At 47.0% G+C, this 17,666-nt stretch overlaps 1 protein-coding gene across 1 annotated transcript in view; it reads left to right on the plus strand.

Moving 5' to 3' along the window:
• LOC148142986 (uncharacterized) overlaps window positions 1-14,734 on the plus strand; it is a 30,478-nt gene extending 15,744 nt beyond the window's left edge. The window contains 2 exon segments of the mRNA XM_087975769.1: window positions 13,350-13,931; window positions 13,933-14,734. Coding sequence (XP_087831895.1) covers window positions 13,350-13,931; window positions 13,933-14,406 — 1,056 coding nt within the window. The 3' untranslated portion in view covers window positions 14,407-14,734.
• Window positions 14,735-17,666: the final 2,932 nt, after the last annotated feature.

Genomic DNA, 17,666 nt, shown 5'->3' on the forward strand with positions numbered 1-17,666 from the left:
CTTATAAATAGGGCAACATCTCTTCGAAATGTAGATTCATTTAGATATAACTGCGTCACTTTACATATTAAGATATCCCTTTGAATGTGCCACATCCCTTTGAACTGTAATCTCGTCTATTTAAACCTCTTTATTTGCAGAAATACCCGTTAAAATGTCCACGTCCCTTTTAAAATGCAGATTGCCCCCTTTAGATATGACGCCGTTCCGTTAGATGTCGGAATATCTGTTTAAATTGAGCCGTGAGCTTTCCCAATGTAGACAGGGCTCCTGGAAACGTGGCAGTGTCCCCCCTGCAGCTGCAGAGCGAGACAGGAGAGTTTGTTTTTGTGAATGAGCAGTTGTAGCGCGAGGTGGCTGTTGCTTGGTGACGGTGAGGCTCCCCCGGCCCCGCCCATCCCCCGTGCAGACGTCACGCGGGGGTGAAGGCGGTTGGGAGGAGAAGGCGCTCGAGCGGGGAAGCAGCGGGAGGGCGGCCGTTAGGAAAATGGCGCCGTGCGGCCCGGGGCAGACATCCGTCACTGGGCACCGCCACCTTCCTGGCGCAGCTGCTGTGTCACGGCCACACCGGCCGGCTGTACAGCAGGCAGGAGCCGGTGAGCATTCTGGAGGCGGATGGGGTTAAGGGCCTGCTTGGGAACTCGTCGGCCGCCTGGGTGGTGGAGTTCTACTGGTCGTGGGGCGGCCCCTGTGTCAACTATGGGGCCACCTGGAAGGTACTGGGCCCGGGAGGTGAAAGGTGAGGCAGGTTGTGGGGGGACGGAGGGGAAGGAATGTGGGGCCTGTCCTGTCATAGTGACATTTTACACTCACTTTCCATCTGCTTTTACTGGCGCATGTGCTGTTTACCCCTCACTGTGTGTTTAATCCTTGTGCTGTTTACCCCTCACTGAAGGGGCAGGACCTGTTGAGAATGGTTAGTAAAGTATGTGGTGCACAAAGCCTTGTTAACATGGAGATAGTTTGTTATTTGGAAAAATATACTTTTTAATATTTAGAGTCATAGAGATGTACAGCACGGAAACAGACCCATTCGGTCCAACCTGTCTATGCCAACTAGATATCCTAAATTAATCTAGTCCCATTTGTCGGCACTTGGTTCATATCCCACTAAACCCTTCCTATTCATATTCCCATCCAGATGCCTTTCAAATGCTGTAATTATACCAGCCTCCACTACTTCCTCTCGCAGCTCATTCCATACGTGCACCACCCTCTGCATGGAAACGTTGCCCCTTCGGTACCTTTTATATCTTTCTGCTCTCACCCTAAACCTATGCCCTCTTGTTGTGAACCTCACCCCTATTCTGGGGAAAAGACACTTAAAAAAAAAAGTTGAGCAACCAGACAAAATGCTAAAGCTATAAAATGTTGAGTCTCATGGGGGGAGGGGGAAAAAATGTGGCTCGACCCCATATTTCTACTCTTGGCATTTGAACACTTAACATCTGTCAATAACACCAGCATCGCCACAGAGCATATTGTGTCTGCTCCTGCTCGCTAGTGTCACCAACACATTGTCCATGCTCCTCACTGTCGGTAGAAAAGGAGACATCGCTTATCTCTGTTCCTAAAGGTCTTCCCTTTAGTCTTAAAGCTATGTCCTCTGGTCCTAGTCTCTCCTACCAATGGAAACATCTTCCCAATGTCATTGCACTGTGGGGATGAAGCCCTACCCTATCCGGTCATTTCTGCTGGTCGGTAAGACGAGGCCTCAAGGTTAGAGGAAGTAGCTTTTAGACCGAGATGAGGAGGAACTGCTTTTCCTAGAGGGTCGTGAATGTATGGAATAGTCTAGATTAGAGTGGTGCTGGAAAAGCACAGCAGGTTAGGCAGCATCCGGAGAGCAGGAAAATCGATGTTTCGGGCAAAAGCCATTCATGAAAATCTGTGGAATACTCTGGCCAAGGAAGCAATAGAGGCAACTTCATTAAGTATATTCAAGACACAGTTAGGTGGGATTTGGCCTGATTGGGGAATTAAGGGGTTGCTTGTGACTGTGCAGGGAGGAGGAGATGAGACAATGGATAGATCAGCCATGATCTTAATGAATGACGGAACAGGCTCACTTGTAGCAACTGGAGTGAATCCAGAGAGGGAGCAGACTTTACGACCTCAGGTATGTGTCTTGGTGAGGAAAGACAGAAGTTCTGGTTGCAACTGTTTTCCATAGCTTGCCAGAGTCTGAGGAGTGACCTTACACACTTTTATATCATCATGAGGGGCATGGATAGGATAAATAGACATGGTATTTTCCTTTGGATGGGGCAGTCCAGAACTAGAGGGTAATAGGTTTAGGATCGAGAATGTGGTGCTGCAGCAAGTCAGGCAGTGTCCGAGGAGCAGGAAAATCGACGTTTCGGGGAAAGGCCCTTCATCAGAGAAGTGTGTGTGAGAGTTTGTGTGTAAGACTGTGCATAGGAGAGTATGTATTTGCATGAGTGCCTGCTTGATAAAGTGTGATTGTGATGGAGTATGAGCCTGCGAGAGGGTGAGAGTTTTGAGGGGGTGGTGTATGCATATGTCTGAGAGAGGTATGGATATAAGTGAGGGTTTGCATTTTGCTAAAATAGAGGGCAGCAAGACTTCAACAGGTAATGGTAGGGCCTTGGGTCGTGTTGTAGAACAGAGACCTGGTGGTGTTCAGGTTCATTGTTCTTGAAAACTACATCACTGGTAAATAGGGGAGTGAAGAAGGTGTTCAGCACACTTGCCTTCATTGTTCACTTGCTGAGTACAGGGGTTGGGACATCATGTTGGAGATGCACACAGAAAGTACGTTACTCAGAGGGTGATAGGTGCCTGGAACACATTACCAGTAGAGGCAGTGACGGTAGATTCATTTAAAGTGCACCTGGACAGATGCATGTGTCGTTGGAGAACTGAGGGATACAGATTCAGGAATTGGGCGATTAGGTTTAGACAGGGGATTTGGATCAGCTTAGACTTGGAGGGCTGTCGGGCCTGTTCCTGGGTTGTAAATTTTCTTTGTTCTACATTGAGGTTGTACAGGATGTTGGTGAGGCCATTTTTCTGGAGTACTGAGTACAGTTCTGGTTGCCCTGTAATATGAAGAAGACTATTAGAGGCCGGACCAATGAGGAGCACTGGAACTCCGGAAGGAGTCTGGTCCTCCTGCCATTGAGAGCAGCCCTATTGTCTGAATCCGAGACATCGATTTTCCTGCTCCTCGGATGCTGCCTGACCTGCTGTGCTTTTCTAATCTTGACCCATGAACTTCTGAAACTGCTGTTGCTCCTCTCTCTCTGAATGAAGACTGAGATTCATCCAAGACTGTAATTTCCTTCCTCTGTCCAACAGCACTCTCTTCTCTCACTCCCTTTTCTATTTCTTTTATTTTCATGCTGGGATCCAATTGTTGACTTGCAGCAACTGAAAAGAAAAGGAGTGAATCCAGAAAGAGGACAGACTCGGGAAAAGCTAGTCCAGGTCTGTGCCTCAAACACATGGCAAGTGCAATATCACAGTGTGAAGTTATAGTCTTTGCTGTGAAAAACAAAGCAGAAATGAGGTGTATTGTTTAAATGGTGATATATTGGGAAGTAGAGAAAGTGAGGACTGCAAATGCTGGAGATCAGAGTCAAAAAGTGCCGTGCTGGAAAAGCACAGCAAGTCAGGCAGCATCCAAGGAGTAGGAAAGTTGACGTATCGGGCACAAGCCCTTCATCTGGAATGATGTGGTTTAGGGTGAGAGGGGAAAGATATAAAAGAGACCTAAGGGGCAACCTTTTCATGCAGAGGGAGCTGCCAGAGGAAGTGGTGGAGGCTGGTACAATTGCAACATTTAAGAGGCATTTGGATGGGTATATGAATAGGAAGGGTTTGGAGGGATATGGGCCGGGTGGTGGCAGGTGGGACTAGATTGGGTTGGGATATCTAGTCGACATGGACGGTTTGGACTGAAGGGTCTGTTTCCATGCTGTACATCTCTATGACTCGAAGACTCTGTGTGGATGTCCAAAGGGGCCTCAGTGTCTTCCTACACCAGTCGATGCCAGTTGTCAGACAGGTGCAGCAAGCAATCAGCAAGGCAAATGGAATATTAGCAAGAGGAATTGAGTTCAGAAGTGGGGATTTCTTCCTTCAGTTAGGGGGTCATTGAATATATTCAAGGCTGAGTTCATCTGAGTTTTGGCCAACAGAGAAGTGGATGGTTAGTGGGGAAGGCAAGAAAATAGTTTTAACACCAGTATAGAACAGTGACAGTCATTCAGCATAGAAACAGATCCTTCAGTCCAACTCGTCCATGCTGACTATATTCACAAATTAAACTAATTGGATCAACTTAGGCTTGAAGGGCCGAAGGGCCTGTTCCTGGGTTTTAAATTTTCTTTGTTCTATGTTGAGGTTGTACAGGATGTTGGTGAGGCCATTTTGTTTATGGAGTACTGCGTACAGTTCTGTTCCCCCTGTAATAGGAAGAATACTATTGGAGAGGGTTCAGCAAAGATTTACCTGGATGTTGCCAGGACTGGAGGTTTTGAGTTATAGAGAGAGGCTGGGACTTTTTCACTGGAGTGGAGGAGGTTGAGGGATGACCTTATTGAGATTTGAAAAATCATAAGGAGTGAGGAGAATAGCGAGGAGCATGTGTGGTTATGTCGAGCCAGGGATGGGGAGGTGAAACAAAATTGTGGCTCTCCCCTTTTTTCCTTCTATTGACATTTGGCCAGTTGAATCTGTCAGTTACGCCAGCATATCTACAAAGCCGACTGCACGTGCCCCTCGGTGTCAGCAAGCACTGCGCATGTTCGCCGGTGTCTGCAAAAAACTGCACGTTTCTATCTGTCAGTACAAATGGTACATGAATTTCATTTGCCAGCCCAATGAGGAGCACTGGAACACCGAAAGGAGGAGCCTGGTCCTCCTGCCATTCAGAACAGCCCTATTGTCTGAATCCGAGACGTCGATTTTCCTGCTCCTCGGAGGCTGCCTTCTCGCACCACTCTAATCTTGACCCATGAGCTTCTGAAGCTGCTGCTTCTCTCTCTCTCTCTCTCTCTCTCTCTCTCTCTCTCTCTCTCTCTCTGAATGAAGATTGAGATTCATCCAAGACTGTAATTTCCTTCCTCTGTCCAACAGCTATTTCTTTTATTTTCATGCTGGGATCCAATTGTTGACTTGCAGCAACTGAAAAGAAAGGGAGTGAATCCAGAAAGAGGACAGACTCTGGAAAAGCTGGTCCAGGTCTGTGCCTCAAACACCTAAAAACTGAAGTACCACCGTGTGAAGTTATCGCCTTTGCTGTGGAAAAAACAAAGCAGAAATGAGGTGTATTGTTTAAATGGTGATATATTGGGAAGTGGAGAAAGTGAAGACTGTAAATGCTGGAGATCAGAGTCAAAATGTGTGGTGCTGGAAAAGCACAGCAAGTCAGACAGCATCCGAGGAGTAGGATAGTTGACGTTTCGGGTAAGAGCCCTTCATCAGGAACGATGTATGGATGGACAAAGGAGCATCAGCATCCTCCTACACTAGTTCAAGACAGTTGTCAGACAGGTGCAGCAAGCGATCAGCAAGGCAAGTGGTATATGAGCAAGAGGAATTGAATTTAGAAGTGGGGGTGTCTTCCTGCAGTTCGGGGGTCATGGAATATATTCAAGGCTGAGTTCATATCATTTTTGACCAACAGAGAAGTGGATGGTTCTTGGGGAAGGCAAGAAAATAGTTTTAAGGCTCGTACAGAACAGTGACAGTCATACAGCATAGAAACACACCCTTCTATCCATGCTGACTATATTCACAAATTAAACTAATCCCACCTGTCTGTGTTTGGCCCACATCCCTCCGTACCTTTCCTATTCATGTACTTATCCAAACATCTTTTAAATGTTACTGTACCTGCATCTATCACTTCCTCTAGACATTCATTCCACACACAAATCACTCCTTTTTTTTAAAAGAAAATGTGCTCCTCAGGTCTTTAAAATCGTTCTACTCTCTCCTTAAACGTTTGCTCCCCAATCTTGAAATGACACCTGCCATTCACCTCCCCTATATTCCTCATGATCTTTTAAACCTCTCTAAGGTCACCTTTTAACATCCAATGCTCCAGTGAACAAAGTCCCAGCCTCTGCTCGATGTCGGGAGATCCATATCCATTTGTGATCTGTTTAATGGTGGTGCAGGCTTAAAAGACCAAATGGTCGACTCCTGTTCCCAATTCTCTGTGTCCTGGACATAAGACATAGGAGCAGAAAGTAGGCTATCAGGTCTGCTCATACAATTCAATCGTGGCTGATAAGTTTCTGAGCCTCATTCTGCTACTTTCTCCATGTAACCCTTGATCCCCTTGATACTCAAGAACCTAACTATCTCGGTCTTAGATATCCTCCGTGACCTGGCCTTCGCAGCCTTCTGTGCCAATGAATTCCATAGATTCACCACTCTCTGACTGAAGAGGTTTCTCCTTATCTCCATTCTGAAAGGTCATCCCTTTACTCTAAAGCTGTGCCCTCAGGTTTTAGTTTCTCCTACCAATGGAAACATCTACCCAACATCCACTCTGTCCAGGCTGTTCAGTATTATGTATGTTTAGATCTCCCCTGTGTGTGGGCCTATTAATCAGCATAAGCCAGACCCTTCAGGATGAGGTACAGCAAGGATTAGGTTCAGCAAATTGAAAATGGAGAGAGAGCGTGTAGCTTGGAGATATTCAGTTTCTAGAGAATGAGAGGGGAATTAAATTAGAATTGATCGGATGGGCTGAAGGGCTAAGCAGTGGCAGATAGATTAATTTCGGATATATGGTTTGCATGGACAAGTTGGGCGGAAGGGTCTGTTTCTGTGGTGTCTGACTCTAGTTGTCTTCGGTGAAAGCAGAAGAGTGGTTGTGAAGACGGGACTTTCAGAGCAGCTTTCAAAAATGTTTTGCCCTTACTGGGACCGGAAGAAGTTACAATGAAATCTTTCATTTGGGAGACAGCAAGGAACTAAGTGAGTACATCTGAGATTTTGGTGGAAACTGGGAATTTGTTACACTGTGGGGATGAAGAATGTCCATTCTCTCTCTCTCGCCACCCCACCTCTGACCCCTGTCCAGTCCATCACCCCACCCTCTCGCCATTCATTCTCTCTCTCACCCCCCCCCCCCCCCTTCTGCTTCTTGTCCTTTCTCTTCCCACCAATTGCCCCCATCCATTCTCTCTCTCTCCCCACACTCTGCAGTCCCCCATTCGGTCTCTGCTCATACTCTGGACCCCACCCCATTCTCACTCACTCCTCCACAACACACTATACCCCCATTCTCTCCCCCTGGCCCCCATCACATTCTGTCCCTGTTCCGCCAGTCTTTCTCTACCCCACACCCTCTGCCCCTTGTCCATTTTCTCTCTCACTTTCACTCTCTCTCTCCCTCCCCCCCCCCCAACATTCTCTCTTTTCTCCTGTCCAATCCCCTCCATCAGCCCCTGTCCATTCCTCCAACCAGCCTCAATGCCCCCTGTCCATTTCCCCCTGCGACCCTCAGTGTCTCTTGTCCATTTCCTCCGGCCACCCACAGTGCCCCCTGTCCATTCCGCGTGACCATGCACTTTGCCCCCTGTCCATTCCCCCCACCACCCACAGTGCCCCCCGACACCAACAGCACCCCTTGTCCATCCCCTCCATCACCCACATCAGCCCCTGTCCATTCCTCCAACCAGCCACAGAACCCCCTATCCATTCCCCCCCACCACCACCACCTGCAGTGTCTGTTGTCAATTTCCTCTGGCCACCCGCAGTGCTCCCTGTGCATTCCACACCGGCCACCCACAGTGCCCCGTCCACTCCCCCCCCCCCTCCACAGTACCCCTGTCCATTCTCCCCGCCACACACTGCACACCCTGCCCTGTCCCCCTTGCCACCCACAGCACTGGCTGTCAAACCCATACCGCCACCCATAGTACCCCCTGTCCATTTCCCCCCATCATCCACAGCTTCACCCCATCCATTCCCCCTGCCGCCCAGAGCACCCCCTGTCCATTCATCCCGACAGCCTCAGTGCCCCCTGTCCATTCCCCCCGCCACCCATTCTCCCATGGACTATAACCTGGTGTTGTGTGATTTTAAACCATATTCAGAAACATCTGAAAGCACATACTACTTTTTTTAAAAAGAGCTGCCGAAATCTTTCTGAAACTTTCATTGAAGTCTGCGCAGTTAGGCTACAGCCCCTATAAGGGTTGAATGGCCTATACTTAGTCTCGTGAAATTGGTTCCAACTATGTAGAAATAGAGTTGTCGAGCACGTACACAAAGACTTTCAGTCCAGGCTGACCAGATATCCTAATTTAATCTAGTGACCCATTTGCAAGCATTTGGCCCATATCCTTCTAAACCCTTCCTTTTCATATGCTGGAGATCAGAGCTTAAAAATGTGTCGCTGGAAAAGCGCAGCAGGTCAGGCAGCATCAAAGGAACAGGAGAATCGACGTTTCGGGGCATAAGCCCTTCTTCAGGAATCCTCATTCCAAACACACACCACCCTCTGTGAAAAAGTTGCCCCTTAGCTCCCTAATCAATCTTTTCCCACTCATCCTAAATCTATGCCCTCAAGTTCTGGACTCGCTCCCACTACCTTGGGGAAAAGGCATAAAAAAGTTGAATAGCCAGACAGAATGCAAAAGGAATAAAATCTGAAGCCACAGGAAAAAATGTGATTCTATCCTTTTTTTTCGATTTGCATTTGGACCCTTAAAAGCTGTCAGTAATAACGGCATCGCCCCAGAGCATACTGCACATGCTCATCGGTGTCAGTAAGGCGCAACGCATATTTGCCGGTGTCAGCAAATCACAGCGCATGTTCTTTGCTGTCCGCCGAAAAGGCGCGCGACCTACTTTGACGAACCAATAGAATGCCAAGGAGGACCGGAAGAAGACCGGTACTCCTGCCAATCAGAGCCCCCATGTTGTCTGAATGCGGAAGGTGCGCCATGAATTTCAGAACCTGCTGCTGATTCTCTGCCTCTGAATGAAGATTCACCTTCACGCCGGACTGCAACCTCTTTCCTCTGTGCGGCACTCTCTTTTCCCACCACCGTTTTCCACTTATTTTTAATGTTGGGGTCAAGGGCTCTCCCTAAGGGGGTGCTGGGGCAGGATAGTGAAGTGGGGATAGGTGAAGACAGGTAGAGGGTAGGACCTGGTTGATCAATGGGAGGAAGGAATCTGGTTAGCAGGGAGGAGTGGAAGGGAGGGGGAGGAGCTGGGACAGGAATTGGGGGACGGGAAGGAAGATTACTTGAAATTGGAGAACTCAATGTTGAGTCCTCTGAGCTGTAGGCTACCCAGGCAGAAGATGAGGTGGTGGTCCTCCAATTTGCGGTTTGCTTCATTGTGGTAATGGTGAAGCCCTAAGATGATCATGTCAGAAAGGGCGTGGGAAAGGAAATTAAAATGGATGGTGACTGGGAGGTCCAGTCGGCCTCTGCAGACCCGGCTGTGATGCTCAGCGAACCATTTCCCAAGTTTACACTCGGTCTCAACGATGTAGAGAAGACCACAATTGGCAAACACATGGCAAGTGCAGTACCATAATATGAGGTTATAGCCTTTGCTGTGGGGAAAAAAAGCAGAAAGGTGTGTTGTTTAAATGGTGATGTATTGGGATGTGGAGAAAGTGAGAACTGGAGATCAGAGTCGGAAAGTCTGGCAATGAAAAGCACAGCAGGTCAAGCAGCATCCGAGCAGTAGGACAGTCGGAGTTTCGGGCATGAGCCCTTCAGGAATGATGCATGGATGTTCAGAGGGGCATCAGCATCCTTCTGTGCCAGTTGTCAGACAGGTGTAGCTGGCAATGAGCAAGGCAAGTGGTGTGTTAGCAAGAGGAATTGAATTCAGAAGTGGGGATGTCTTCCTGCAGTTAGGGGATCATTGAATAAATTCAAGGCTGAGTTAATCTGATATTTGAACAAGAAAGAAGTGGGCGTTTATGGAGGAAGGCAAGAAAATGGTTTTAAGACCAGTTTAGAACAGTTCCAGAGTCAGACAACACAGAAACAGACCCTTCTGTCCAACTACACCATGCTGACTGTGTTCACAAACAAAACTAGTCCCACCTGTGTGTGTTTGGCCCATATCCCTCTGAACCTTTCCTATTCATGTACTTATCCAAATGTCTTTTAAACCTTGTTACTGTACCTGCATCCACCACCATGTCTGGACATTGATTCCACGCACAAACTACTCTCAAAAACAAAGGTGCTACTCCAGTCTTTTGAAAGTCTTTCTCCACTCATCTTCCTCATTTGCTCCCTAATCTTGAAATCCCCACCCTAGGAAAAGGACACCTGGGGTTCACCTCATCTACCCTCCTCATGATTTTATGAACCTCTTTTAAGGTCACCTGTCAACCTCATGTGTTCCAGTGAAAAAAGTCCCAGCCTATCCACCTAGATGTAGGTATAATCATATCCAGTTATGAATTGTTCAATGCTGGTGCAGACTCAAGACTGAATGGCCTAGTCCTGCTCCCAACTCTCTCACTCTGTCCAGGGCAGCAAGAGGCCCTAAGTCATAGGAGCAGAAATTAGGCCATTCAGCCCATCAGGTCTAATCACCCCATTCAATCGTGGCTGCTAGGTTTCTCAACTCCATTCCCCCTCTAACCCTCGATCCCATTGATACTCAAGAACCTATCTGTCTCAGTTTTAAATATCCTCAGTGACCTGGCCTCCACAGCCTTCTGTGGAAATAGATTCCACAGATTCACCGCTCTCTGGCTGAGGAAGTTTGTCCATTCTAAAAGGTCTTCCCTTTACTCTAAGGCTGTGCCCTCTGGCCCGAGTCTGTCCTACCAATGGAACCATCTTCGCAATGTCCACTCTGTCCGGGCTGTTCAAGATTATGTATGTTTCAATTAGACATCCCCCCCCCCTCCCCCCCACTGAGTGTAGGCCTGTTAATCAGCATGAACCAGACACTTCAGGATGAGGTACAGCAGGGATTAGGGTCAGCAAAGTGAGAATGGAGGGAGTGTGTGTGGGATGGAGATTTTCAGCTTCTAGGGAATGAGAGAGAAAAGTGAGTTCGCTATAAATTAGAATTGATCGGATGGGCCAAAGAGTGGTAGATGGAATTTAATTTGGAGAAATGTGAGTTGTTGCATTTTGGTCAAACAATCCAGGCAGGACTGACACAGTTAAGAGGAGTGTTGCAGAACAAAGAGTCCTTGGAGTGCAGGTTCCATAGTTCCTTGAAAATGGAGTCTCAGGTAGACAAGATAGTGAATGAGGCATTTGGTAGGATGGCCTTTATTGGTCAGAGCATTGAGTAGATGAGTTGGGAGGTCATGTTGTGGCTGTTCAGGATGTTGGTTCAGCCAATTTTGGAATACTGCATTCAGTTCTGATCTCCCTTCTGCAGGAAAGACGTTATGAAACTTTGAAAGGGGTCAGAAAATATGAGCTATAGGGAGAGGCTGAATCGTCCAGGGACATTTTCCATGGAGCATCAGAGGCTGAGGGGTAAACATATAGACCTTTGTAATGGGCATGGAGAGGAGGGAAAATCTAAGGTCTTTTCCCCCAGGGTAGGGGAGTTCAAGAAAACTAGAAGGCATATGTTTGAGGTGAGAGCAGAATGATTTAACAGGGGTCTGAGGGGCAACCTGTTCACACAGAGGGTGGTGCATGTATGGCACGAACTGCCAGAGGAAGTGGTGGAGATTGGCACAATTACAACATTTAAAAGGCATGTGGACATCTGTCTTTTCTCAGCTCTGCTGAATTTCTGTTGAAGCTTTAACCCCCCCCCCCCCCCTTTTACACCTTCTGGGACAATAAAACATTCAGTTAATCAACACCCAACCCACAATCTCCCAGCCTGTCAACCATCCAGGCACTGTGTAGTCATAGCAGGAAATCGAACAAAAAAAATGAAACAACATTAGAAATAAATTGGTGCTCGTGTTTAATGTTTATTCATTAGGAAATAAACCAGAAATAGGGCTCTCCCAGGATTCGTGTGGTCCCCTATTTGAGGAATTCTTTCTCTCTTACATCGAACTGTTAGTATGCAGCTCTGATTTACAACAATAGTTACATCAACAGGACTAAAGCATCTGTAATCAAATTGGCAGTGATGTACAGCACGGAAATAGAGTTTTTCTCTCTCTCATGCACACACGCACATACATGTCCATGGGGGTGAATTTATATTTGCAGAATGATATTTGCAGATACATTCTATTTTGCTCAGAAAAAACACAATCTGCAGGCAGTCAACCCATGTAATATATTGTAAGTTCCTGTTTGGAAATAGAACCAGTCTGACTCAAGATTGGGGTACAGACAGACTCTGACCTCACACCTTTAATGCATTGTCTGAGCTGAGATGTCACCTCTTGTTATAAATCCTTGTTATCTTGATAAGGTGCCTTGCAGGAAGTTCTGGGATTTACATGTTAATGATGGCTGCAACCCATTCTAGAAGATGAAAGACTTAACAATCCAGGTTTGTTCAACATATCATTTCAGTGGCAGGACACTTTTTTTCTATATGTGTTTTATGATTTTATTTTCCGCAACCACCTGATGAAGGATCAGTGCTCCAAAAGCTCGTCCTTCCAAATAAATGTGTTGGACTATAACCTGGTGGTGTGTGTTTTTTCAACTTTGACCAGATGCGGGTGGATTGACCATGCTAAATTACCCACGGTGCCCAGGGATGTGCAGGTTAGGTGTATAAGTCAGGGTTAAATGTAGAGCAATAGGGGTAAGGGAATGGCTGTGGGTTGGTTACCCTTCAGAGGATCGGTTTGGACTTGTTGGGCCGAGTGGCCTGCTTCCACACTGTGGGGATTCTCTGAAGGGAGGAGATTTTTGCAAACACACTTTTTTTTGCTTTACAAAATCAGACCTCACTCTCAGCAGTATCCCAGTGTTAGGAAAGATATTAACTTTCAGGTGGAGTTATCCAAAATTCAGAGAGATGTCGGTCTTGATGTTTTTGCTTTTCTGCCCCTGTAAGGTCCTGAATCAGCACCTTCAGGAGAATGAGTAGAGGAGAGGGAGAGATGGTGCTTTCAATTTTGTGCAACAACAAAAGAAAGGAATATTCCACAAAGTAGAATTGCTTGTTCTGAATTTCTACCCTGCACTGACAGTGATGACCTTTGTAATCTCTTTTTAAACAGTGGATTTGAAGATAGACGTTTCAAAATCAACCCATGAAGTCCTTATGCTGGAAACGTTGACTCTCCTGCTATTCGGCTGCTGCCTGACCTGTTGGCCATTTCCAGTACCACACATTTCGACACTGATTCTCCAGCGTCTGCAGTCCTCACTTTGACGTCAGCGTTTTGGTTCCTGTTTGAGTACGTTTTCAGCATCAGTGGGACTGGATGAGAGACCCTACCGTTGCAGCGCATTGAGTGTGGGGCATGTAGCAGCAGGGAGGGGCTGGAAACATATTTGTGTGCAGCTGAAACTTCAGCCATGGAGAAACCCAAGGAATCCCGCCCCGTGGAGAAACGGTGGAAGTGCAGTGATGGCGGGAATGGCTTCCACTTCCCGTCTGCCCTGCAGATTCATCGGCGCATCCACATAGGGGACAGGCCGTTCTCCTGTCCCAAGTGCGGGAAGGGCTTTGCCCAGACCTCTGCCCTGCTGAGGCACCAGCGGGCCCACACCGGGGAGAGGCCATTTCCCTGCCCAGAGTGCGGGAAGGCCTTCAGCAATTGTTCCGACCTGCTGAGGCACCAGCTGTCCCACTCGGGGGAGAGGCCTTTCAGCTGTCCCGACTGCGGAAAGAGATTTACCCAGGCCTCCCACCTGCTGAGGCACCTGCGAGCCCACACAGGGGAGAAGCCGTTCTCCTGCCCTGAGTGTGGGAAGAGATTTACCCAGGCCTCCAACCTGCTGACCCACCGGCGGACCCACACCGGGGAGAGGCCCTTCAGCTGCCCCGAGTGTGTGAAGGCCTTCAGCAATTTCCCCCAACCTGCTGAGACACCAGCAGGTCCACACTGGGGAGAGGCCCTTCAACTGCCCAGATTGTGGGAAGGCTTTCAGCGATTCCTCTTCCCTACTGACCCACCAGCGGATCCACAGTGGGGAGAGGCCCTTCAGCTGCCCAGAGTGCGGGAAGGCCTTCAACAATTCCTCTTCTCTGTTGACCCACCAGCGGATCCACACTGGGGAGAGGCCCTTCAGCTGCCCCGAATGTGGGAAGGCCTTCAGCAATTCCCCCAACCTGCTGAGGCATCGGCGGGTCCACACGGGGGAGAGGCCGTTCAGCTGCCCTGAGTGCGGTAAGGACTTCAGCAATTCCTCCGCCCTGCTGACCCACTGGCGGGTCCACACGGGGGAGAGACCGTTCAGCTGCCCTGAGTGCAGTAAGGACTTCACCCGCTCCTCCCACCTCCAGAGGCACCAGCGTGTTCACGTACCATCACAGGGTGATTGAAGGAGCGACGGCTGAGTGCCATTATCGACTGGACTATCAACCCAGTTCCAGGGGCTCCCGGGTTTGAATCCCGCTGCAGCAGATGGCGCTATACAGGGTACGGGTTGAAATTGCCGAGTGAGGCAACACTTCCTCCGGGTTAAGGCTGTAACAAGGACCCAATTAGAAAGGGACATCTAGGTGCTGACCAATAGTAAAGAAAGTGGTGGGGCGAAAAGTGTGCGCTTTGACTTTGAGCTGTTCAAAAAGCTACTTTTTCTCTGCCTTTTTGCTGAGGGGATCTGAAGCTGTAACAAAGTTGGGTCGCAATAAAGGTTACCTGAACTTACTGCCAGGCTCAGACTCTCATTGAAAGCTTTGAGCGCCAAGGGGTTTTTGTTTTAAAGCTGCTCATTTCTTTCAGCCTCCTGCACTAAGCTTCCAATGTCGCGTATCAGATGGAGTCATGAATGAGCAGCCAGTATTGTGAGAAATTGTCAATTTTTCAGGAGTGCAGAGAGTGTCATTTCATCGGCGTTGTAAGATTTCTTGAGGTGTGGGCTGTGTTCGCAAGAAATTATGCGGAGGAGCCAATGTTGGACTGGGCTGGATAAAGTTAAAAATATCACAACACCAGTTTATAGTCCAACAGGTTTATTTGGAAAGCACTAGCTTTCAGAGCACTGCTCCTTCAGCGGGTAACTGTGGAGCAGAATCATAAGACATAGATTTTATAGCAAAAGAGCACAGTGTCATGCAACTGATAGGATATATTGAACGAACCAAGATTGCTGTTAAGTCTTTCACCTTTTAGACTGAGTTGCAGGTTTCAGTTCATTAATCTGTAAATCCCAGAACTACTATTAATTCACATTCTCAAGATGACTTAAGGTTTTTTTTTAAAAAAAGTGACATCTCAGCCCGGACAATCCATTAAAAGTGTGAGGTTCGAGTCTGTCAGTATCCCAATCTTGAATCAGACTGGTTCTAGTTCCCAAGTAGGAATTTATAAAATATTACACGGATTGACTGCCTGCAGTTTGTGCACTTTTTGAGCAAAGTAAAATGTATCTGCAAACATAATTCTGCCAATATAAGTTTGCCCAAAAATTGATGTGTGAATGCGTGCATGTAAGTGTGTGTGCGCATGCTTGGTAAAGTCAGAGTGTGATGGAGTATAAGCCTGTCAGAGTGTTGGGGGTGTGTATGTGTGGGTGTCTGAGAGAAAGCGTGTGTATGAGTGAGTTATTAAAAGCGAGGGCTTGCGTTTTGCTAAAACAAGGAAGGGCAGGACTTGTACAGTTAATGGTAAGGCACTGTGTCGTGCTGTAAAAGAGAAACATGGTGGCGTTCAGGTACATAGTTCTTTGAAAGTTGCATCGCTGCTAGACAGGGTGGTCAAGAAGGCATTTAGCATACTTGCCTTCATTGTTCACCCCATTGAGTATAGGGGTTGGGAATCATGTTGAGGTTGTACAGGATGTTGGTGAGGCCACTTGTAGAGTACTGAGTATGGTTCTGGTGGCCCTGTAATAGGAAGAATTCTATTAGAGAGGGTTTGGTAAAGATTTACCAGGATGTTGCCAGGACTGGAGGGTTTGAGTTATAAGAGGAGGTTGGGACTTCATTCACTGGAGCACAGGCGGTTGAGGGGTGACATTATTGAGATTGATAAAATCATGAGGAGTGGAGGTAAGGTGAATAGCAAAGGGCTCTTCCTTAGTGTAAGGGAGCTCAAGACTAGGGGGCATATTTCTTTAAAGTGAGAGGAGAGAGATTTAAAAGGAACCTGAGGGGCAACGTTTTGACAGAGGGTGGTTTGCATGTAGAGTTTGGATGAGTACATGCATAGAAAAGTTTAGAGGAATATGGGCCAAACACAGGCAAGTGAAGACTAGTTTAGTTTTGGAATCCTGATTGGCATGGATGAATTGAACCGAAGGGTATACCTCTCTGAACCAGAAGTGATCTTATTGAAACCAGTAGAATTCTGAAAGGGGCTTGACAGGATAGATGCAGACAAAATGCTCCTTTGTGGTGGGAGTCATAGAATCCCAACAATGTGGAAGCAGGCCATTCAGCCCATCTATTTAACTCTAGCCCTCCAAAGAGTATCTCATCCATATCTATCCATCCCCTTCCTCCGTATTTCCCATGGACAATCCATCCTAAATTGCACATCCCTGGTCGCTATGGGTAATTCAGCACAGCCAATCCACCCTAACCTCTACACCCTAATCTATAAATTACCTCCTCAAAAATGAAGTTTAAATGCAGAGTTTTTCTGTAAGAAAAATGTCAGTCTGACAACATTCGGACGCAAACAGAATTCACACCTATTGTTAGAAAAGCTCTGCATTTGAATGATATTCGTGAGAAAGTAATTAAAATCAAATTCTGGGATTAACATACCTTTCGAAACCCATTCAAAAGGTGATAGATTTAATCTAAAATTGTTTGATGTATCACATCTCCATGCCACTGGACTCCATTGGCTATAAACTCCGTGATCATGATCTCATTCTCCACAACCACCAAATGAAGGAGCGGCGCTTCGAAAGCTAGTGCTTCCAAATAAGCCTGTTGGATTATAACCTGGTGTTGTGTGAATTTTAGCTTTGTCCATGGTTGCTGGTTCCATCACCCCTTCAAGACCATTCCAAATCGTAATAACTTGCTTATTTTCTTAAACATTAAACCATCTCACGGCCACCACAACCCCTTTTTTAAAAATGGCTGCACTATTTCCAATACCGTCATGCTTCCTTAATGTTACCATGTACTTCTACTTATGAACAAGTCTCTTCAGATTTCAATGTATCTTTTTAAATATAAAAATGCCCCTTTACATGTAGCTCTCCCTTTAAATGTGTTATGTTCCTCTCAGCGCAATCTTGCCCCTCGATAATGTATATTTACCCCTTTAGATATGAGTATGTCTCTTAAAGGGATATTTCTGCTTAAAAATAGGGTAACGTTTCTTCGAAATGTAGATTCACTTAGATATAACTGCGTCACTTTACATATTAAGATATCCCTTTGAATGTGCCCACATCCCTTTGAAATATAATCTTGTCCATTTAAATCTGTTTATTTGCAAAAATAGCCCGTTAAAATGTCCATGTCCCTCTAAAATGCAGATTGCTCACTTTAGATATGACACCGTTCCGTTAGATGTAGGAATATCTGTTTAAATTGAGCCGTGAGCTTTCCCAATGTAGACAGGGCTCCTGGAAACGTGGCAGTGTCCCCCCCTGCAGCTGCAGAGCGAGACAGGAGAG

The sequence above is a fragment of the Chiloscyllium plagiosum genome, unplaced genomic scaffold, assembly GCF_037043375.1.
Source record: "Chiloscyllium plagiosum isolate Xiang-an unplaced genomic scaffold, Cpla_swu_hap1 HiC_scaffold_27, whole genome shotgun sequence".
Classification (NCBI taxonomy): Eukaryota; Metazoa; Chordata; class Chondrichthyes; order Orectolobiformes; family Hemiscylliidae; genus Chiloscyllium; species Chiloscyllium plagiosum.